The 22,386-nt window shown below is 55.1% G+C and overlaps 7 protein-coding genes across 7 annotated transcripts; 5 read left to right on the forward strand and 2 right to left on the reverse strand.

The window, feature by feature from the left end:
* Positions 1-148: 148 nt before the first annotated feature.
* On the forward strand, positions 149-388 carry DICSQDRAFT_24221 (uncharacterized protein; the record flags this gene model as incomplete). Its single annotated transcript, XM_007365849.1, has 1 exon — positions 149-388. A coding segment is annotated over one exon (240 nt), but the record flags the coding sequence as incomplete, so codon positions are not given.
* Positions 389-1,834: 1,446 nt separating this feature from the next.
* On the forward strand, positions 1,835-8,160 carry DICSQDRAFT_155195 (ras-domain-containing protein). The gene is made up of 12 exons (XM_007365850.1): positions 1,835-1,949; positions 2,011-2,041; positions 2,096-2,157; positions 2,219-2,225; positions 2,282-2,354; positions 3,015-3,126; positions 3,205-3,289; positions 3,364-4,375; positions 4,438-6,692; positions 6,750-6,791; positions 6,848-7,508; positions 7,573-8,160. Exons 1-8 carry the CDS (start codon positions 1,932-1,934, stop codon positions 3,639-3,641), a joined length of 666 nt encoding a protein of 221 aa, XP_007365912.1. The 5' UTR covers positions 1,835-1,931; the 3' UTR covers positions 3,642-4,375; positions 4,438-6,692; positions 6,750-6,791; positions 6,848-7,508; positions 7,573-8,160.
* Positions 8,161-9,775: 1,615 nt separating this feature from the next.
* Positions 9,776-10,581, forward strand: DICSQDRAFT_170213 (WD40 repeat-like protein; the record flags this gene model as incomplete). The annotated part of the gene is made up of 2 exons (XM_007365851.1): positions 9,776-10,155; positions 10,221-10,581. The coding sequence occupies 2 exons, from the start codon at positions 9,776-9,778 to the stop codon at positions 10,579-10,581; spliced, it is 741 nt and encodes a 246-aa protein (XP_007365913.1).
* A 466-nt stretch (positions 10,582-11,047) lies between these two features.
* DICSQDRAFT_170214 (FMN-linked oxidoreductase) lies at positions 11,048-12,710 on the reverse strand (the record flags this gene model as incomplete). Its single annotated transcript, XM_007365852.1, has 4 exons — positions 11,048-11,691; positions 11,748-12,000; positions 12,059-12,087; positions 12,146-12,710. The coding sequence occupies 4 exons, from the start codon at positions 12,708-12,710 to the stop codon at positions 11,048-11,050; spliced, it is 1,491 nt and encodes a 496-aa protein (XP_007365914.1).
* A 1,176-nt stretch (positions 12,711-13,886) lies between these two features.
* DICSQDRAFT_60676 (Sm-like ribonucleo protein) lies at positions 13,887-14,283 on the forward strand (the record flags this gene model as incomplete). The annotated part of the gene is made up of 2 exons (XM_007365853.1): positions 13,887-13,956; positions 14,015-14,283. 2 exons carry the CDS (start codon positions 13,887-13,889, stop codon positions 14,281-14,283), a joined length of 339 nt encoding a protein of 112 aa, XP_007365915.1.
* A 2,762-nt stretch (positions 14,284-17,045) lies between these two features.
* On the forward strand, positions 17,046-17,907 carry DICSQDRAFT_60690 (uncharacterized protein; the record flags this gene model as incomplete). The annotated part of the gene is made up of 3 exons (XM_007365854.1): positions 17,046-17,203; positions 17,281-17,494; positions 17,563-17,907. 3 exons carry the CDS (start codon positions 17,046-17,048, stop codon positions 17,905-17,907), a joined length of 717 nt encoding a protein of 238 aa, XP_007365916.1.
* A 383-nt stretch (positions 17,908-18,290) lies between these two features.
* Positions 18,291-21,788, reverse strand: DICSQDRAFT_161582 (uncharacterized protein). Its single transcript, XM_007365855.1, has 11 exons — positions 21,547-21,788; positions 21,405-21,492; positions 20,949-21,327; positions 20,788-20,892; positions 20,664-20,732; positions 20,320-20,611; positions 19,883-20,260; positions 19,633-19,824; positions 19,353-19,579; positions 18,841-19,289; positions 18,291-18,783 (listed from the first exon to the last, which is right to left on the reverse strand). The coding sequence occupies exons 1-11, from the start codon at positions 21,642-21,644 to the stop codon at positions 18,547-18,549; spliced, it is 2,514 nt and encodes an 837-aa protein (XP_007365917.1). The 5' UTR covers positions 21,645-21,788; the 3' UTR covers positions 18,291-18,546.
* Between the last annotated feature and the right edge of the window lie 598 nt (positions 21,789-22,386).

Here is a 22,386-nt window from a genome sequence, read left to right on the forward strand (position 1 = left end):
CGAGGCCAGGAAGCCGCTCAGCGTGCTTCGTGGACACCACGGCGCGATCTGCGCCGCTGCGTTTCCGCCCGACCACTGGCGCATCATCACTGCGTCCGACGATGGCAGTAGTCGCATATGGAACGCAGAGACGGGTGAGGCGCTCGTTATTCTGCACGAGTACACCGGCCCAATCTGGACGGTCACGTTTTCGTCTGACGACAAGCACATCGCGTCCCGGTCGAGTGATACGACAGAGAAGGTTTGCAACTCGTACGCCAGAGGAGAACAGGCCTCGCTTAACAGGCATGACAGCATGCTCAACGCGGTCGAGTTTTCGCCCCACGGCAAGTTCATCGCTTCCGCCGGATCCGACAACACTGTACGCCAGTGGAAAGCAAGTGATAGGTTGAAGTACACGGCGTACAGTGAGCACAAAGTCAACGCCAACGCGGCGTCGGGTGAGTATTCGATAAATTGCATGCATACGTACTGGGGCTCTACCATCCTGGCATCACGGTTGTACTGATTAGGCCCTACTTCTTTTATGAGTTGCGACCTTGGATGCATCTCGCGACCGGTATGAATGCATACGAGCGTAGGGTATGCATCCATCGGGTCGTAGAGCACCTAGTAAGGATATAACAATCGGTATAGTTGCTCAGCGCTCACTGGCGAATTTAGGTCCGTGCCTTCCTGCCAGAAACTGAAGCAGAGTCGCCCATCCGGACGCGTTGGGGCTTATGCTGTGAATGGCCGCCGAAAGCAGATGGAGCAAGGTCGGAAGGGCTGGCCGTGGGTGACATGGAGGTCGTTGACGCTTACAGCGTTCTGCGGCGAGGACACTCGAGAGCCTGAGAACGGTGCCAGTGTAGATTGAAGTGACAACATGCTTGAGCTCATAAACAGTCTCACCTCTCAACGTACAGTTGTACGCTTCTTCTTCCTGTTCTCCCAAGTTCTGACCAAGCTATCGTCGGTCCAATCGCCCCTGGACAGAACAGGTAGGCGAGTTGAAAGCGGTAACGTACCAGTGGCCGCCAGTAAGCTGATTGTATTGACCGCCCGTGTGCGGAGGCTCAGAACATGCGCACATCGGGGGAAGGGCCTCTCGTTGACCGTTACATGCGCATGCTGGGGTCGACTAGTGCGGTTTGGAAGAAGATTATCTTAGAGACAAGCGCTGTGTCGCCTCGCTGTCACAACTCCCGCTGTGGAGAATTATAAAGAGGGCCCGCCGTGGTTCGAACACGATCTGCAATCGTATGCTCTACCACTGAGCTATAAACCCACTTTGCAAATTGTTCTCTTACTCATCCCGCCATTGCGTCCGGTAGAGTCTACGAGCAAGGACGTTCCGATTTATATTCCCCGCGGGGCTTGTGCGAAGGTACAACGGCTGATACCGCAAAGCCAAAGGGCAGAAGGCGAGGGCGTGAGCAGGCGCAGCAGCAAGCGAAGCACGGAGGGAGCAATGTCCGGATGGCGGTACCGCGGCATGCGTGCGGCAAATAAAGTACCCAGGGCGTTGCTCTGCGCGAGATCGGTCCACGAAGCAACGTCGAGGGCAGGGAGACGGGCATGAACTGGCGGCATGAGAAGATCATGCCGGAATGCTGACGGACAGAGGTCATTCAGCGTGGACAAAGTGACATAGAGCACAGACGGAGCTGAGATGTTGGGAGGCAGCGTCCAACCCAGGCGCCGTGGCCCGATACCGGCCAGAGCGGGAAGACGCCGGTCCATGACGCGCACCACCGGGCGCCAACACCGCCCTGTTACGTAATCATTCAGCGCAATGGGTCGCCCTTTCTACCGCTTTCTCTCCCTCCTCCACCTCCCCGTCCCCTCCTCCGTCCCCGCAGCCTCCCTCTTACACACACACGACTCGCAGCACTCCAGGACACGCCTCGCAGACTACCATTCCTCGAGACACCCTCTCCACACGTTCCATGTCTGCTCAAAACCCCGTGCGTTGTGTCCGACACGCTGCTGCGCAACCGTAGTGTCTCACCTCTTGTTTGTTCACAGATCAGGAGAAAGCTCGTCATTGTCGGCGACGGTGAGTACAGTGCTACTCATCCCGTTGACTCCGACCCATGTCTTTTGTCTCTAGGTGCCTGCGGCAAAACATCATTGCTTTGCTCGTTCGCGCTTGGTGAATTCCCCAAGGAATACGTATGTGGTCGTGCTTCTTCAGTATTGCTTGTTATGCTGATTGGTGCCTCTGTACTTGCAGCAACCAAGTCAGTGCCTTACGCTTCATCGTTTGAACCGCTTTGATGTCTGACATGCCTTTCAGCCATCTTCGAGAACTATGTCGCCGAGATCCGGTTAGACGGCAAGGCCGTTCAGCTAGCACTATGGGATACTGCGTGAGTCCTTTCCTCCCCGTCACTACCCTTCGATCGCGGACACCCGTGCCACTCCGATTCTCGCTGTTCCCCGCCGAGGCCTTGTGCGTCCCGCGTCCCGTGCGCTTCCGCCACCAAACTGCAAATGGTGAGCTTCGTGCCTCCGGCAGACTTGTCGCGTCCACCTTCCCTGTCAGCCGTCGAGCAGAGAGGAGCCGGATATGCCTGACAGATGCCCAGTCCTGACGCCCATCAATGCTGCACTGGAGCGGCATGCGTAGATTGTCGCGTCCGCTTCCATTCGGACGTCGACCCACGGAGGTTTAATAAGTGGCCTTTCACCGGTCTTCCCAGCGCCATCGATCGAGCGCACTTCAGGGACGTGAGCTGCTCGTCAAGTAAGGTTTATGTCTCGATGCCTGTCTTCGGTGAGCTTCTTCCCCGACAGCATGGCTTAGACACTTCTTGAAGGCGGCAGTTACGCTGTCCAGTAAGGCCTCCGCATTTGTGTGCGGGCGTCCGTAGTCAGCTGTCCGTTCTTCGTTACGTCCCGACGGTGGCCTTGCAGCGCCCCTTGAATAACTCCTGTTCGGATGCGCGGGTACCTCGGAGGGTGCACGGTGTCGCGCGATGTTCGGAAGACGCTGTCAGATATGCTTACGCCTCCTTCAATCTCCACAGAGGTCAGGAGGAGTACGAGCGACTGCGGCCAATGTCTTACTCGAAATCACACGTTATCCTCATCGCGTTCGCCATCGACACTCCCGACTCCCTCGACAACGTCACTGTAAAGGTGCGTTTTTTGGTCCGAGCTATAGATCGCGCGCATGCGTCCGGTACGGAGCTGATTTGGTTCTGTGTGCACGAGCAGTGGATAGAGGAGGTTCGTTCGATCTGCGGTCCGACGATCCCCGTTATTCTGGTAGGATGCAAGTCGGACCTGCGACCGCCCCCTGGTATGTGCTTCTGCCTTCCTTCAGACCATCTAGAACTAGGGATCACTGACCGTCCATTGTTCACCCGTTGACAGGTTCCCCAAACTACTCGGCGTACGTATCACGAGAGCAGGCGGAGCGCGTAGCCCAGGCAATCGGCGCGCGGGCGTACAAGGAGTGTTCCGCGCTCAAGATTGAGGGCGTTGACGACGTCTTCGAAGCGGCGACGCGAGCGAGCATGCTCATGCGTGAGGGTGTCCCTGCACATGCGAGCGGGCACCAGCACAATCGGCTGGGCGGAAGCATGGGTCATCGGAGGAACTCGAGCGGAGAGGGCTGGGAGGACAAAGGCCGGTGTTGCGTGATCTGCTAGTCGCTGATCGCTACATGCCCGAGGCGAGATGGTTGCGGGCGACTTCGCTACCTACCTGGCCACCGTCCCCAGCCACCGACAGCCACGCTAACCCAATAACTTCAAGCCTCTAATATCGCCCTTATTATGACTCACTGTCGCTCGTCCCTCGCCCGCATCACACACACTCGTGTATACTTCGCATGCTCCTTGCTCGCTCTCCCATCTGCACACTGCAACCCATTGCTACCGCCCCTCCCCCCGCGGCGCCCATCCCCGCTACGTTTCGCACCCCTTCACCATCACCATCAACACGGCGGCCTGCGTAGTGTCACATCCTCACTTCATCCTACCCTAACCCGACTCATCCACGCTGAACGCACACACGCTCCTTAATGATATCGTCCCTGCTTCGATTACACGGTCGGACATTGACTTGGAATGGACTATTGCTTTCAACCTCACTCTCCTCCTTCCTATCTCACCCTGTCCCTGTTCTCCCATGCGTCCGTCGACCCGTCCTCACTCCGCTCTGACCTCTCTCGACCTCGCCCGTCACCCCCTTGTTCCGGCGTATACATACAGGCTCATCTGACATACCGATAGGATGATATGCATGCACCCTGATACGCTCGCGGAGGTGTGATGTGTGGAGTAGGTGCTATCGCGGATTCAGTACCATCTTGGTGGTGTGTGGTTTTTTGCTTATCTGGTGAGCGCGTGAGCGTCCGCTGTCATTCGCGCGTCATGATTCCGTGAGCTGAGAACGCTCTCTAGTCTACATATACCGTCGGTGTCCTGATTGTGCGCTCCACAGAGCTGCGTACCTGAGCACGGAAGGCTCGTCAGTATGCAGGAACGTGCTGCTTCTCATCGAGCTTAGGCCAAGAGGCGTAAGTGCTTCCCTGCGTCGAGCTTCGTTTGCACGTGTCGGGGCTGGCTTCGAGCTTCTTGCTTCTGGCTTCCGTTCTTTGCACTGCGCTTGCTCCACCATCGGGAGACGGAGCGCCTCCGTTGAATGATCGTGCATGCCTCGAGGGCCTGGCTGTGGGCTGGGAGGGGCGACTTGCCCAGATAAGCTACGTTGGGTGTCCGAGACTCGGGAACATGGGGTACGGTGCGTTTGCTGCCGGCGGATGGGGGGCTAGACGTGTGGAGCAGCAGGGCACGTGTACGTTTGGAGAGCGGCTCCGATTAATGGGGACTGGATTCGGTGGTACGTGCCTTCGGAACGAGACGGAGGACGGGTCTTTGTGCGCCGTCTTGGAGGTTTACGGGCATCGTCCTTGTCGTGTTGGTACATGAACCCAGATTTCTTGATCGAAGACACGCGCGTAGGACACCGCGGTGGATTACAGCCAGGCGCTCCATTTACGAAGCAAAAGAGTTCTACACATTGTGAGCAAGTCCCGTAATGTTATTTCAAAGCAGAGTCATTCCTTGGTGAGGTATATTACATATGCATCAATCCAAGCCCACGTTGAAATCCTGTTAATAGCAGAACACAGCATCGTAGCAGCAAGAGAACATGAGAAGATCAACCAACAGTAGGCATATGGAGCGGTCGAATGCGCACAGTCCCGTCGTGCGAGCCAGAAGCAAGCGTCGAGCTATCCGGAGAGAATGTGACGGCCGTCACATTGTCGCTGTGCTCGTTGTACGTCGCAACAGCAGACCCGTCCTCCGCCTTCCACAGCCGTACCGTGTTGTCCGACGCCGCTGACGCGATGTATCTCCCGTCAGGAGAGAACTCGACGACGTTGATCATGCTGTCGTGCCCATCCAGCGATAGCTGCCGATCCCCGCTGTACGAGTCGCACACCTTCACCGTAGAGTCGCTCGACCCGGACGCCACCCGCTTCCCGTCGGGAGAGAACGCGACTGTCCACACGGGGCCGCTATGCTCGTGGAGGATGACAAGGGCTTCTCCCGTCTCGGTCTTCCAAATGCGACTGCTGCCGTCGTCGGACGCGGTTACGATGCGCTCCCCGTCGGGTGCGAACGCCGCAGAGCACACCATGCCCTTGTGACCACGTAGCACCGACTTGGGCTCGAGACTCGTCATATCCCAGACGTAGCATTCGCTCTCTGTCCCACCCGTCGCCGTGTAGCGACCGTCGGAAGAGAACACGACGAATGTGACTACTGCGACGTGCTTGCTCAGTTTGACTGGGTCCTCGTATGTCTCGGTGTTCCACACGAAGAGGGACCCATCGTACGCGCCCGCGACGAGCTTGGAGCCGTCCGGCGAGAATGCGAGGGAGTGGACGGCAATGTGCGGCTCGAGCCTCCTGATCTCCTGCCCGCTCGTGACATTCCAGAGGATGATGTTCTGGTCGTTTGAGCCAGAGGCGAGCACCTCGTTGTCGTGAGAGAAGGCGAGAGCCGAGACGGTGTCCTGGTGCGGCGTGAGCTTGTACATCATGTGATCGCCGCGTACGTCCCAGATGATGACCGTCGCGTCTTCGGAGCCACTTGCGGCGTACCTGCCGTTGGGGGAATATGCGAGTGCAGTGATGGACCCATCGTGGACACTGGCCTGAGCACCTGCGATGATGCGCTTCTGTCCGTCCTTGTCTTCCTCATTCTCGTCGTTTTCTGCATCCTGTACATCGTCACCGGTTTCTGTGTACATGGCGGCGAGAACGAGGACATGATTTCAATCCCGAGACACTCTCGAAAGCGAGCGAACGAGCTTACGTTCTGCATCGGAAGGGTTGGGTATTCTTTGATCGACAACGTACTCGGCAGACTGGTTGAGTTGCTCCGTATTCTCCTGTGTAGTATCATCCACGGCTCGAGGACCCAAGTCAAGCTGCACCGCAACGGTCCCGACTGCTAGGCGGTTAGAAAGATGAAGTAGTGGAATGAACACGACACACCTCCATCCTCGTCCACATCCACTGTGGGCTTCAATTCTTTCAGAGCGCCGGCTATATCTAACGGGAAATCCTTGTCCTGGACTCGGAGGGTTTTCATTAGAGACAGATAGATGGAGGAGACGGGGCCAAGTACCTTGAACAGTGCGTAGATATCTAGATCCGATGCGATTGAGACAGAAGCATCAGAATTCTGTAGTAGAGAATATCATGAGAGAAACGTCCATGTATAAAGCGACGCAGGGCCCACCTCAAGAATGTAGTTCAATAAGTCGTTCACTGGATTCCAGGTCTGTCGAATGGTATAGCGTCAACAAGAAACGAAGACTGATAGTGGAGAGCCCCTACACCACCCGTCTTCGACGCCTGTTCAAACTCGTCTTCATCCGCTCCCTCAACTCCCTCATCGGCTCTTACAACCACATCCGCTCCATCTGGCCCAGGGGGTGGAAGCTTATCTGAACCTGCTGCAGCCTTGATCGCATTAAGAAACCACAGTCTCCGCTTCATCTGATAGTAGTGGATGAAGAGACATTGGTCGTTCAGCTCCTCCATCTGAACTAGGGTCCGTTCACTGTCATCGGCTTTGACCAGCGGGACAGATGCAGGTGCGGCAAGGCTTCTGGATGGCCCGATCTTGCGATGCGTCTGAGGCAACGTATTATCTGCGATGCTCACGGTCATGTTCAGACCCGCGACTGAGCTGAGATTGGCCGTCACAGAGCCCATCTTCTTCTTGCAATTACCCTGCAGCGCCGCCACCGCCCACCGAGCTGTCTTCGTCGTTCCGCACACAAACATGATATCCTGCTCCTTGAGGTCGAGCCCGTACTTCTCGTTCGCATACTCCATCCAGTGCGCGAAGTTCAGTCTCATGTAGTTGATGATGTGGCGTCTGGACTTGATCTCGGTCGTGATGGCGGCGGGCGAGAACATGAGGAATGCACCGTTGTTGTCCTCACACGTAAAGGAAAAGCTGGCTCCTGCCGATGCCGTTGCTATGGGACTACTAGCAGACGTTTCGTCAATCGCCGGGTCCCTTGGGAAGGTAGGCGAGCGAGAATGACACGTACATGTTAGCCTGCCCAGATCCCGAAGCATCAACCGTCTTCACAGTCTGGCTGCAGAGTGGAGGTATCGCAAGAGATTTCATGGGGCCTCGTACGATAAGATTTGGAGGGTTGAATGGCGTAAAGTCGTTCGGTACGTCTTTGCGTAATTGATCTTCCTCCAACTTGATCCTCGAATTGAAAAGCTGGAGGAACGATCCGTTATCCAGCCAACCCACGTCTCCAAGGGAGACCTCCCTAGCAGAAGGGTCGGGTTCTGGGAGCCAGAGTGGATAACCGAACCCTTGAGGGAACAGCTGATTCGCGTATACGTTCCATGGGGGTTGAGCCATAGCTTGAGCTCGTGTTTGTGACGCAGGACGAGGAGCGTAGGATGGATAAAGGGACGCGTCGAGGTCACCAGCAGATGTATATCCAGTATCTCAGACAAGGACAGAGCCTATGAGGTAGCACAAGGACGGGAACTTGAAGCTGTGACCTGCAGAAACCTAATATCGAGAAGCGTGCATAGCCTCGTTGCGCGTGCACGAGGCAGTTAGAGCGCCATAGTATCAGTACACACTCACCTACCATACCACTTGTCTCGACCATCTAATGATGCGTGCCCGAGAAGGTATAAAAGGACATGATTATGGTACTGAGGAGCGTACAAGGCAACAACACGATTACAACGAGACTCACATATTTGCCACCCGCAAGCGGTTCGCTCACTTAGCTCATCCACAAGCAGTCCTGAGGGGAAATCGAACAAAAGCAAGATTGACACATGCTTATGCGCAAACCTGTACCAGTAGTCAAGGCAGTCATTGATGAGTAATTGAAGGGCGGGCGAAGGTCAAGCCAAGTCCGGACGTGATCTTAGCGCCTTGAAAGTTGAAAGGAAAAACTTTTCGCATCTCGCGTCTCACGGCGGCTGGGCACTATGGGTCCATTCGCTCTACATAGCATTCATGAATTCTGGGGGACACGCAAACGACTACAGGCACATCATAGCATCTATGCGTCGCACGACCTTCAGCAAAATCTGCACGTATGTTTGATACGACGTCGACATCAGAAGGCCCCAGGGGCCGGGTCAGGGCCCCTCCGGATTGACTTCCCGAGCCGACATCGCCTCCGCTGCCCCTCAAGCTCGCCCCGAGTATGACATCACGATACCGACGCACCCCCTGGCAAGTTTAATTGTGGTGTGCTGAAGAAGTTCGAGGGCAAGCGGGCACGAATGGGATTCGCGTTTGGCCGGTGCAAACGCGTGCCGTACGTAGTACATACAATAGACATTATATACACAGTAAAATAGGGGTAGATAAGAGCGCGGGTATCCGTCGGGGGGCGGGACCTGTGGCGCTCGTTCCGCGAGCTCGCCATCTTGACGCCAGGATTCCAACATACAGTGATCACCTTCCTAACCCATACCCTGGTAGCCCATAAACTCCGAAACCCATAGGATTTTGGCTTTCCCAAGTCGGGATAGGGGGAAATCGACCCCATAACCCATAGGCCTCCCTCAAAAGGGTTGGTAGACGCCTTTTCGGCGCTCGCTAATTGAGACTTATCAGAGCGCCTATTAGGCGCTAAAGTTCTGGTAGCCCATAACCCCTTAAAACCCATATATTTGGGCCTGTCCCGGGGTTAAGAGGGTGTCGACTGTAAGCGAGTTCTTGAAACACGTATGTAGCTTATCACTAAGACGCCCCAAATAGCGCGTGCGTTCGGATACACAACCTTTACGCCGCCCTGACGGAGAACAGGTGCGACACCAGGCCACTGCGACTGCAAGAGCACACGCAAGCCCACCTGCCAACAGAGGTGACTGATGCTACATTTTCTCTCTGCATATCAAATCACTAGAATTATAAGTTCCCAATCTTCATTCCTCGTTGTTGGCCACAACTTGCATGCAACGCGCCACGGATGACCAACACCCTCCTTAGCAACCGCGGCTTGCGGGTCTGTCTGCGCCGCTCGCCAAGCGAGAAAAAAACCCTCATATGCTCGCGCCGACCGTGATACGTACGGAGGCGAGGGTTTTAGGATCTGGACTATTGACCCTTGTTTGGTGGTTTGCCTTGGCGGCATATATACGGTGCGTCTTCGCTGGTGTGGGCCATCATTCATCCGATTTCCCGATTCCCCCAACGGCAGGTACGCCACAATTGGCTCGAAAGACACGACATCTATCATCCGGGACGTACGTGACGACCACATGTTGCATCAATTCGAACCGTACGATGACAACGTCTCGGCTCTCGCCTTCTCTCACGACAACGAGGTGCTCGCCTCTGGCTCAAACGACCAGAACATCATCCTCTGGAATGTCACGAGCGGGCAGGAAATCAGGAGGCTCGAGCCGCATGTCGCCGTCCACTCCCTCGCATTCTCTCCGGACGGCTCCAAGCTCGTCGCGGGCGCGTACGACGGGTCCCTCTTCGTGTGGAACACTGCGACATACGAGGACCCAGTCAAACTGAGCAGGCACGTTGCAGCCGTCACATTCGCCGTGTTCTCTCCCGACGGTCGCTACATGGCGACGGGTGGGCTAGAGAGCGAATGCTACATTTGGGACATGGCGCGTCTCAAGCTCAAGTTGGTGCTGCGTGGTCACAAGGGCATGGTGTGCTCTGCGGCGTTTGCATCCATCACGGGCACAGCGGCCTCGTGTGGACAGTCGCGTGCTCCCCAGACGGGAAGAGCGTAGCGTCCTTGTCGAGCGACTCTACATTTAAGGTGTACGACTTGTACAGCGTGGATCCGAAGCTGTCGCTGGACGGACACGACAGCATGATCGGTGTGGTCGAGTTCTCTCCCGATGGGAATTACATCGCGTCTGCGGCGTTGGACAGTACGATGTGGCTGTGGAAGGCGGAGGACGGGTCTGCATTGACGACGTACAAGGATCACAGCAACAATGTGACAGTCGTGGTGTTCTCTCCTGACAGTTCGACGCTCGCGTCTGGCTCGCATGACGGGACTGTTTGCATTCAGCCGCTCCATATGCCTACTGCTGGGTGATATTCTTGGTTGTGACGTGGTAGTGGTTTCATACTAATGTACCCGCCTCGACTGGATGTCAGTGGATGCCAACACCACGGGCTTGCATACAATATATCGTAAAGTACTCCTCAAACTATGTTCTTCTCTACAGCTCACGAAACACCGTCTCAGCATCAAACGCATCGACAATTTTCTGGATACTGCGACCGCCTGTGCCACGCGCTCTAATTTCTCCCGTGATCAAGGCAAAGACTGCTGACTTCACGCGGCATGCATAGTCCTGGTCGACAGTGAGTCGGGACAAGGGTCTACTCCCTCATTCATTCATCGCCCTCACGGTACAGACAGGCCCTCTGATGGCCACGAGGCAACTCACATCCGGTCCCTACAATGAGATAAGATGAAAGGGCCCCAAAGCGCGTCGTACACGACGTAGCTGGCTTGATCAACATATGATTCAAAACCTTGAACCAAGTTTAAGGAGTCAAATAACTTGACCCAATGCCATCCCAAGCACGACTCCAACAACCGCCACAGAAATCCACCACACCCAGTCCCCCTCCCCATCTGTCCGGCTCGCATGCGGCACGGGAAGCAAAAAGAACCTCGCCATCGTCCCGACTGTGCCAACGGTGAAGTCGAGGTCCTGTCCCAACGCATGCCGCCTCATCATGTAATTGTGCCAGTTCACGTTCGCCGTCGCGCCCACCACCCTCGGCATCTTCGCAGGTATGTACGACCACACGAGCAGGCAGACGTACCACAGCGCGCGCTCGAGCCCGCGCCAGCTCAGGTATGAGGAGGGCGGGTCGCCTAGCTCGCTCAGCGCCCAGGGCTCGGAGCGCAGGAAATCAGCGTCTTTCCTGGAGAGTGCGGCGGACAGTTCGGTGGGGAGATGTGGGTGGATGACGGAGAGTCGGCCTATGCCGAGCAGTTGCGCGTGGTCGCGAGCGAGAGCGGAGGACATTCGTGGGAGAGTGTTGAGGCCGCCTGTCAGGAGGACGAGCGGAGGTGGGCGGGAGGTCGCTGTTGGGATGCAGCTGGAGAGGATTTCGATGCTACGTTCGGCGAAGGATTCATAGACGACTTGGCGTGCGGACTTGTACTCTAGCGCCACATCAATGAACTCTATGTAATCTGCCATCAGCTCATCTTCGGGCCTGAAAGAAGGAAGGAGTACATACGCGGGTCCTCGTAGTCGCCACCGCTAACCTGAATAGTGTCCACAAGGCCCCATTTGCCAATCTCGCGAACGTGTTCGAGCGCTCGGTTTTCTTGAAGCTCGCAAGTGTCTCGCGCGTAGTCCGCTGCGTTGAGTTTCACGCCGACGATGAAATCGTCAGGCACTACACCCGGAGCGCGGATTGCTTCAACGATTTCTCGGAGGAAGCGAAGCGGGTCGCGATCTGCAGAGTACTCGTCTGTCCGGCGGTTCGTCTGCTCGTTATGTTAGGAGCAAGTGCATGGCGATGCTACACGACAACCGGGTGCGTACCTTGGGCGATATGAATTCGCTGATCAAGTCTTCAGAGAAATCGTCAGCACGCTTTCATCGTGAGACATATACATGAAATGAACTCACATCCATGCGCAGCGTGCAGCTCGATACCGTCGAATCCACTCTGCGCCGCCAGCTGTGCCCCGAGCACGAACTGCCCAATCGTACGCTGAATGTCCTCATGTGTCATCTCCTTCGGGACCTGCAGGAACAACCAATGGGCCAAGCGCGATAGCCAGCCATCTTGTCCTTTGTGCATCTGGCCGACTCGAATCGGGCTGGGGGCGAGCGGGGGCGCGAACAGCCGTCGACCTCCGTAGAAATTGAGCGACTGTCTTCCTCCATGGGATAGCTGCATGATTGCGAGTGGGCGACTGTCCTCATCCTTCCCTCCCAATCCTATTCGTGAGGATGAGGCGGCGGGAGCCCCGAAGTGGATAGTATTCGCAAGTTCGCGCCATGGTGCGAGTGTCTCTTCGCTAAGGGCGTCGGGAACGACAAGATCGCGGCCAAGCGGAAGATGGTCTTTCGCGACTTGGATATTGCCGGTCATGATCATGCCCCAGCCTCCTGCAGCCCACTTTTGGTAGAGCGCGATGAAGCTTTCATGGGGACCAGAGCCCCAGAGAGGCGCGAAGTGCTCATACATTGGAGCCTGCGATGAAGTCGGATGATGTCAGTGGGGCTGAACGGATAGCTAACCCGTTGACGAAAAACATAGCGAACATTGAAAAGATATCCGAAGCCATTCTAGCGTGTGCGCAGGTCTGCGCGCTCGCGTGATGCCCTCGTTGGCGGACCAGAACCCTTCGCACTCCGCCATGCCGTCATGTCGAGCGGAACTCGCATAGCCCAGTGAGCTGTACTGGGTATTCGAGCACGAGTAACACGGGCGGCATTGCATGCAGTAGCTGTAAATGAAGACCGCGCGTAGATGCCCGTCCTATCATCTAGAGTATTCCATGCTGGGGGGCGGATGTCTGGGTGTGTTCACTATGAGCCTATTTCTGAAAGATAGTCAACGACGCAGAAACAGTCATCGTAACTTGCGATGCGCAGTGAGAGATTACGTGAGGGGCAAACAAGCACGGCATGGTGGCATGAGGTGTGAACAACAGTACCCTGAAATTTACCTTGACAAGCCGATTCGGTACAACCCGTCCACACGGAAGCGTAATTGGAGTCAAGATCTTCTCCGCATCAACCAGTAGTTGAGCATCAGCATAATTGCCTGCTTTATTTGAGCTCGCTCACCCAACATACAGAAGCCGCATGAAGAGAGACGTACTGTCTGTATACGGCGCCATGACGGGCAGAAGGGCAAGCAGGACGGAGATATCTGAGTTGGGCCAGGCTGATACAATCTCTACGACGTCCGAGCGAGGTCAGAAGTTTACGCTATCAATGCAATGCAGGGCATGCTGTTGGGCGTGGGCAAGGAGGACATGACCGCTTCCGACACGCAGTGGATCGTTACAGACCGCTTTCTTCTTTTATGTAACATAATGTTTGGGGCCGATTAATGATCCTTATACGCTCCGATGACCATCCACATATCTGAGTTTACTCGACTACTGTCTCGGTTTAGTCGCCGCTACGACTCCTATGCCGCAAGCGCCTCGTGCGGCGGGCCTCGCGTCTACATCGCGTTCGTCCTCGTCCTCGCCCTCGTCCCCACTGTGCACCATCCAACATGAAGCTCGTAAGGTACGCATCCCTCTTCCAGATATGGCACATGCATGCTCTGCGGAAACTTGCCGGTGTATGTACGGCGTCTGATATCCTGAGGACGAATATTGACCAGCATCGCGTGCATAGATTTTTGATGAAGCTCAACAACGAGACGGTCACCGTTGAGCTCAAGAATGGCTCCGTCATCCATGGCACGATTACAGGTGTGCTATCCGTACTTGCTCCTGGAGATGCCATGGAACTCAATGTGACATTCCACAGGTGTGGACATGCAGATGAACACCCATCTCAAGACCGTGAAAATGACCGCGCGCAATCGCGAGCCCACTTCTCTTGATAGTCTCTCCATCCGCGGCAACAACATTCGCTATTTTGTCCTACCCGACGCGCTTCCCCTCGACACCCTTCTCGTCGACGATGCTCCCAAACCGAAGAATCGGAAGAAAGACGAGGCGCGCGGCCGCGGACGTGGGCGTGGGGATCGCGGTAGGGGTCGTGGGCGCGGGCGTGGACGAGGCAGAGGATTCTAAGATACTGTCACTACACCGAGGTGGCGTGTCGTCTTGCTCTACCATGACATGCGACCGCGTTGGAGGTTCTGGGCGGGGTCGGTCCTGTCGGCTGCAGTCCAGCTGGCGAGCCTCCTGTCCGGTGTATTATACGCAAAACGGGTTCTGTACATTGTTGTCCATCCCATACGAGTTACTGTCACTCTTGCAATTGTAAAGTCTCTGAAATGCTGCCAGCCTTTGCTTCGGGAGCTGGGGATATATCTGCACAGATTCTGTGGGTGTGTGGGACGGGCGCTCGGACTCGGCATTTGGTGCTAGCGCCTTGCGGGTACTGCTCCTTGTGCTCTGACTTCTACCTGCTTGTGCTGGTTGCCATCGTTGAGGTCGTGTCTTGCAACGCCTAGCTGCTATCTAGGCTCCTTCAGTCCCAAAGACTGTCTATCGTGGCTCAGAACATCGGTTGTCAAGACAAATCCTACATGTCGTCTCAACGTCGACATACGGACTGCTGAACGACGACTTACGTCCATCCCGCTCCTCTGTCTTACCGAATCGTCATGGACATGAGCGTACGTTCGTCATTGACTCGGCTCTGAACCTATTGTTCAGTTAGGGTCATTCCGCCAGTGTCCTCCTACCACCTACTGTGCGAAAGAAGTCTAGGGTTCTAGGAAGCATGTTCACACCGTGCGCCGACCTCTTGGCCCCGCGTTCCCTCTCCTACAGCAAACTCACCGTCCAATGTGCTCTTAGTTACCCTCCGGATGCTTTGTGGAATCGTACGTTCGACGTCATTTCCGTTTTCGTCTCGAACCATGTACCCATTCCTTTTGCAGTATCTCTCGAGCTCATCCTGGCTCTACCGGTAACGCCGGAGGGATACAACTTTCGACCTTGAGAGAGGCCGCTTTCATCTACCTCGCCGGCTGTTGGAGGCGCGACTATCACGTCTCAGTTCACTCACCTTCGTTCATGACCTCTGGACCACCTTCGGAATGCCGTCAACCGCGTCATACGAGCAAACTCTATTTGCGCAGTCCATCGTGCGCACGCCAGTGGCCGCCGCTCTCTCGGTCTGCCAAGGTGGACTTCGGAGTTGAAGCCTCGAAGCTCGCATTCTGAACAGTGGCCGATGCTGTGAGTTTCCACGGTCGACTGAATGCCCTCAGCTCTCCATGCGAGGTCGAAGACGTAGCTCTTAGGGTCGAAGTCCATGCAGGAAGCACCCCCTGTTGCAATTCGTGCTTTCTCATCTTGGCTCGCGTGCGCAGCAGGGGATGAATTCTTGCAGACAACCGGACTTCGCCAGGTCTGCGGTTGGAGGCAAGCCTCTTAGACTCGAGGCTGGTCAGGAGACTCCTCGGTTGCCTGCTCGTTGGCCAACCTCTGGGGTGCGGAGTCCGAAGTGGTCGCGACCAGGACAACATATGACAGGTCCCCTCGCCGGTGTTACCGATAACCCGACAAGGCCGTGAGGTTGGCCGCTGGGCGTTGAGTATCGAGGACACAATCGGCAACCGGGGCGCGCCACAACGGCGATGGTGCGTGTCATCAGAACCCGTTTCTAAACGCTGTAGAGGCGACGTTGCTACTTGCGACAGGGATCTGGAGAGGTCGGTGTCCTGAAGCCACTCGCGTGTGACCGTCTTCGCGATCTCTTAGGCTCGGAGTGTTTGTCGAACTCCGACGGGGTGCTAGCAAAGGCCGGGTGTGAGCTTTCCGTTTTCTCGGGTGTGTTGCGCTCGGCCGCCCCCGTGGAAGGTCTGGGCACTCGGCCACGTCGACAGACGAAGATACATGCTCTCTGGCACCGGAGAAATACCATGATATCGCTCGCACGTTACTCACCGAGTGGAATGACATACGCGCAGCTGAGAAAGCCTGAAATTGGTTAGACTCAGCGAGTCATTGAGATTTGAACGCCGAATTGCTTCGCCCCGGGTCTTGAACAATTGCGAAGGAGCGCTGGAGAGGTGCTCCTCAAACCACGTGAGAGCAGTGGCGTCGGAGGAACCTTCGAGGCTGAAGTTCAGTATGGGAAATGTCAGAACATCCGCTCCCACATGACATCCGTGCTGATAGACGAATCGTCTTTCTGTCTTCTCCTAGCGCGGACAGGCACAGCTAACGGCAGCTCTGGGAAGGGTGCGGCACCGAATACCTGAATATTACATATTTAGCGTACTGCTGGCAGTGTACCTTCGGTTTGCTCTATCATCGCTCTGAGAGCACCTATGACGCCGACAGCACTGGTGGAAGGCAAATGCCTCGTGGCATAAGCTTGGGAGACCGTAGAAGAGGTTGTCTCCTTGGTGACTCCTATGTGAACTCCTTCCGCAGTTGAACTGCGACAGCTCTATCATGCACGCGACGATCTCCGACATCGCCATCCGCTGACGCGGTATGTTCCTGGGTCCCGGCGATAACGGTAACGACATAGCAAATCTTCTGTGGAATGACAACAAACATACACTGCGCGCGCTCACAGCTACACGGATGAGCGAGGTGCAACTCGTCATGACAATGGGTCATATAGATCTCGATTGCCAGGCGGTCATGACGATTATTGCGTATCTCAGCGCAGAGTCGAAGACAAGACGCTCACCTCTGGTTCGCACTGCAGATATTCAAACGCTCAGACCAGAATGTTCCCAGTATCCGCGGCTTCTACGCGACGGCCTCAGTTGTTGTGTATTCTGGAGCCTGTTTCACCGTCTGTTCGGGTCCCCATAAAAGTGGTGATGGACTTCTGCCGAACGTACAGAGCCCTCGCACTGCCAATGTTCCGTTTACCTACACATCTCGAGTCCCTCGTACCGCCTCCGAGGGAACAAGTTCCCCAGACGCAGCCCTGGAGAGGGAGGATCTTCACCCCGGCGGCTTTCCCAGACCCGACCGCCCAACCGTGCGAGATCCGAGTCACTGCCGCCGAAACGGAGTACGATAAGTAGGCTTTTTCTCGGACCATATTTACGTCGAGCAATGAATACTCACCTGCGCGTTCCGCTGCACAAGTAGCCAGCAGGAACTATGGCCAGAGCACTTCCAGCTGCAGGTCATCAGACGGCGTGGCGTCTTGAGCGAGTTGCACGGCTGGCTCACGCGGCTACACCAGAACCCATACCCGCGCTGCATGCTCATGCCTGACCGCCTCGCCGATCACACTGCAACTCGGAGGAATCACGCGCTATTTGAAGAATTTGCCCGCACGCTTCTTGACGAGGAGATCGTGAGTTCCCGGCTCATGTTTGTGCGCTTGAATTAGACTAACAGACTGTGTTCTTTCCTTCTCGGTAGGTCGCGATCGCCCCCTGGGGCTATTCCGACTCGTTGCAGCATGGCGGGATCCTACTTTATCCTACAGCCAGCACCCGTTCCCTTCTCGTTGGGATAGTCTTCTTGAACACTGGCTTCCCAGACTTCGTCCAAGGCTCGAGCCCGCATCCAATGGTAGCGGGTCCGTCTCGCGGCGGAGTGCCTCTTAGCTTGCCGCAGGGTAACCTGCTCCCTCGGACCCATCCCTTCCAACCTGTCATGCACCATTCACCTTTCGATCCCGCCCCGCCGAACATCGCCTCATCCTCGCGATACTCCTCCACAAGTGGCTATGACGGAACGCGGTCGGGTCGCAGCAGCGGTTGAAACCTGCAAACGGCTGCTATGGGCGCACATTAAACGAATTTCCCCCCTTCCGTTCCCGTTTCATTTGCAATCTCTATGAAACCCTATGATCGTTTCTTTTTTGTAGACTCGGTCGACATTCGTGTCCCCCATTGATCGGTGTAGTCCCTTCTTTTCTCCGCTCTTCCCCCGTTGTATCGATAAGCGCCTCCCGAGTCTGCCCCCAGGACTTTGACCCCCGCGCTCGACATTCCAAGACGGACTTCTCACTTCGAACGCTATTGACTTGAATCTCTTGTATCGTTAGCGCATATCTTCATCCTTAGCGGTTTTTCGTCAACTTTGTTGTACTTATGACCAACGACAATCTCGACGCCACACGGACGGTAGTCAGGTTGTGGCTGGCTTATGCTAACGATTCTACCGGACACTCTGAAATGTTTCATAAGTGTACTACAGAAGAGCAGGTCGACTATGCCAGATTGAATCGTCTATACAATGCGAGGTTATGAGACTACATCTCGAGGCAATGATGATAGAAAGCACGAGAAAAGCATCATGAGCGACTAACAGAAAGAGGTCAATACGGAAAAGAAAGGCAGAGCATATTGAAGCTGTTGAAAGCGATCAGTCAATGATGGAATTGAGGGGGACATCAGTCTACTGTAGGCCAAAATTGAACAGTGCTCGCTGGACGCTCTCCAGCCGCTTCTTCTTCGCTGTGAGTTCATCGCGGGTGCTGACGATTGTGGGGTCTTCAGCAATATACGAGCTGCAGCGTCTCGCAGCGTCAACAGTTCCGAGCCCGAGGCGCTCGAACAGCAGTCGCTGCACTTCCACGGAGAACGCGTATAGGAAATGGTGGTCGATGGACAGAGGTATGTAATCGATTACGCGCTATCCATGAATGGAGTAAGCGAGTCTGAGAGAATAGGGCACTTCGGATGCACGCACCTTGTAAGCGACTTGGAAATATGCTCGCACTTCAGCCATCACTTGCAACTCCTCTTCGTAGATATCGGGCGGGTTCAGCTTCCCCAGGTCAACCTCCCCAAGCCCATGATATCCGAGCTTCGTCAGATTTGCGAGGGTTTCCCGGATCAGCGTTTGCTTCTCGTTCCCGTCCATAGATGGCGCCGCAGGGCGTGTAGTCGCCGCCGGTAGGAAGCTGAAGGTGTGCGCAGCTTTAGAAGACTTCATCCCCGCTTGGGTGACCGGCTGGGCCTCATCCTCATCCTCATCTTCATCGTCACTCGAAGAGTCAGAAGAAGACGAGCTGTCCTTCTGAGGCTGCACCTGCTGTTTAGCTTGACGTGCTTTAGGCGTAGCAGCCTTCTTTGTCGGATTGTTATTCGCCTTAACTGTCTTAGTCTCCTTCTCTCCGGTCTTTGATGCAGTGCTAGCTGCTGGCAACGCATTCGACGGCGATTGTGAGTTGAGATACATAGGTAGATTGCGATACGCACCGAAAGTGAAAGGAACGGGATGGGCAGGAGCGGATGGAGCGGGATTGACACGCTCTGCCGCGCTCTCACCGGCACGGGCATCCTTATACTTCGCGAGCCACTTGTCGCGACATTCACTCAAGTAATGATTGTTCTGAGTGAACGGCGACGTTTCTAGCTGTAAAACCGTCCGCATCTGTAACGCAGTGCGCTCGGCACACTGGCGAACTAGTTCAGACACTAAAGGTCTATCGTACATTGCTCAGGACGCAATTCAACTCAAAAAGGATATCCTGCTCACTTTACGATGGCCATGAGATTACCGTACCTCTCGAAGTATTTCTTGATTTGTTTCGATAAAGTATGCTGAAAGGCTTCTTGGACGGCATCGAAAGAGCTCGAGGCAGTGCTTTCCCACGACTGCTGGAAGGACTGTAAGAGGGACTCCTTTGCAGCGTATGGCACATTTCCGGGAAGCTCGCGAGTGATGGACCTATTGAGATAAAGACTGAGTATCACGACGACGCATGCACAAAACAGCGCTCACTTACGCGCTAATGTGTTCCCGAATGTCCTCCAAGTACATGATATTGCCAAAGGACTTCTTCCCAGCGCTGCGGTCCTGGGCGTCGACGCGCACATACTCAGAGATATCTCTAGGAGCATGTGTAGCGTCCTTGTAGGGTACGAAAGGCGGGGCGGATGAACGGATGGCGTGCTTGAAGGAACCATATATGCGACGAGTGCTCTGAACGAGTGCAGTGTTTGTGGGAGAACCACGGACGGACTGGGCCAACTCTGTTGAGAACTCAGTGACGAGCTCTACCACGTAAGCTGTCGGCTCAGTTGTGATTGCCGGAGGAAGTTTCGCGAGTTGAGCATTGCAACTTTCGAGTTGCGTCGCGACCTGATCGATCAGTACGGGCAAGCTATCCAAGCAAATACATTCAGCAATGGCTCAGGCGCGATCGATGAACCTGAGACGAACGATTCACGGATGATCTGGGTCAAAAGGCTGCTGATGTTTTGCACGAGGTACGTCGTCCCGAAACGATCGCGGTGTGTCGATTCACACCAGGGGGTGGTATTCTGGAAGAATGCAGACTCTGCCGCACGGGCTTCCGCGGTAGTGATACCCCTAGTACGCTCGTCGTCGTCTGGTTGGCGAGTGCAGTAGTAGCCGTGACGAAGAGGATGACGCCGTCCTTCCAATACTTCGAGCCACAAGCTCCGTGCTTTTGTTGCACCTGCAGTCAGCATGTCGGGCTTTGTCATGACTCCTATGTTGCGAGTGAGGAAGAATCATTCCATCGCACAACCCGTAGTATGTACCTATCGTTCGAAGACCTTGGGGATCCGCAAGCTTAGCCAGCCTAGCGGCCTTTTGATTCTCGATGTCATCTGCGAAAGAGAGGTATGAGTGATCCTAACGCGCATTGTCCAAGATGATGCATACCACTCATGGGTAATGTCACGAGAATCAGACTTGTGCCCTGTATATACGATGTAACGAGATCCTCGACTAGCTTGACAATCTCCGCATCAGCATTCTGAACAATGCCTGCGATGTGGTCGTGTCATTACTTTGGGTCATGAAGCCTTCGGGGATCCACTCACCAGGCAAATCAACGAAAGACAAGTCAACGAGGTCGGGACCGGCGAGCTCAACACACACAACGTTCCTGGAAAATAGAAGGGGCTTTCGCCCCGCTATCTTCGGAGCCCTCAACTTCTCGTCACTCATGTCCACAAAATCGTCCTTCAGAACGTGCGGATTGAGCACTGCGGCTTGCGCCCGACGTAGCATGGGCTCGACTTTAGCCTTATCCGTCAACAGGGCACCGAAGTCCACTTCGGACACCTCTTCGTATCTCTTGTCCTTTTCATCGTATTCCCAGCGAATCTTGATTTGGCAGGACCATTCGCTGGGAACATATGCCAACCGGCATTCCATGGGGCACCTAGTGCAAGTGCCGGCATCGCGAGGTACGCTGATCTGACCACCGGGAAGCAACGCGTGCGGAGTCAACCGGGCGACTCATGAAACACCGTAGCAGAGATAACTTCACTTACCCCTGAGATTGCTTCCACTAAGCTGGACTTCCCGGCACTCTGATTGCCAATAACGACGATGCGGGGAAGCTCGAGGTCAATATGTGCACTGTGAACGTTATTTGAGGGGTGGAACAAGGATGCTGGGTGATCTATCACACACCCTAGTGACCTAAGCTCACCCACGAACTCTATCAGCTCCTTCGAGCTCTTGCCGTAGTCGGTACTCAATAGTAGCGTGTGATTCGGGGTCGACGTCATAGTGCCTGTAAGAATCTGTAGATCAGACTTGTATGATCAGCAGTTTCCCAAACGCAAAGCCTCGAAAGTAAATGTTCGGTGAAGAGAGGGAAAAGGAGAAAGAGGAGGTAAGTGCCAGACGGTACTCAGAACTTCTTGGTTCAGATTCAACCAAGAATTGCTGCGTCTGGAGATTGGCAGCGCTGGCCTAAGCGATGAGGCGCGCGTCCAAGCGCCAGGTCCTCGCATAGACCAGATGGCGAGCATCTCCAAGAGATAACATCGGCTATCGTGCTCCTGCTCTTGATCTAAGCCTGCGTAGCTGATAGCGGCGGTCCCTCATTGTATCTGCTTCTCCTCGCCAACCGCTGGTCCGATCACCTTAAAACAACGTGTGTACAATACTCATGTACACAGCGAAGAAAATGTTTGGTCCAGGTTTTGGCGAAAGTGCGCACACTTTGATGAGAACACATCTTGAAAAAACTATACCAAAGACTTCAAGCCCCCGAAGCATACAAATGGATTAGTGTATTTCGTTATGCAGGCAATAGGGTATGGAACATGCTATTAGACAATCTATGGAGGCAACCAAGGACAGCGGACAACCTAAGCGCGCAAGCCGGAAGAAACAGTTTCCAAAAAAGGCATCTTGGTCGTCCAGCATGACTCCTACCACGATGGCTCTGACACACCGTTCTTCCGCTCAGAAAGCTCACTCTGCAAGTCAGATGTGAAGAATTAGTGACAGGCATCTAGCAAA

Source organism: Dichomitus squalens (genome assembly GCF_000275845.1).
Source record: "Dichomitus squalens LYAD-421 SS1 unplaced genomic scaffold DICSQscaffold_14, whole genome shotgun sequence".
Lineage (NCBI taxonomy): Eukaryota > Fungi > Basidiomycota > Agaricomycetes > Polyporales > Polyporaceae > Dichomitus > Dichomitus squalens.

Coding starts and splice junctions, on each gene's coding strand:
- DICSQDRAFT_155195 (XM_007365850.1), top strand. Junction 2,042..2,095: donor GCTCGTCATTGTCGGCGACG/GTGAGTACAGTG, acceptor TTTTGTCTCTAG/GTGCCTGCGGCAAAACATCA. Junction 3,290..3,363: donor GGACCTGCGACCGCCCCCTG/GTATGTGCTTCT, acceptor ACCCGTTGACAG/GTTCCCCAAACTACTCGGCG.
- DICSQDRAFT_161582 (XM_007365855.1), bottom strand. CDS start 21,644: ATGACGTCGACCCCGAATCACACGCTACTATTGAGTACCGACTACGGC. Junction 21,493..21,546: donor GGTGAGCTTAGGTCACTAGG/GTGTGTGATAGA, acceptor TAACGTTCACAG/TGCACATATTGACCTCGAGC. Junction 18,784..18,840: donor ATTTCCAAGTCGCTTACAAG/GTGCGTGCATCC, acceptor ATTCATGGATAG/CGCGTAATCGATTACATACC.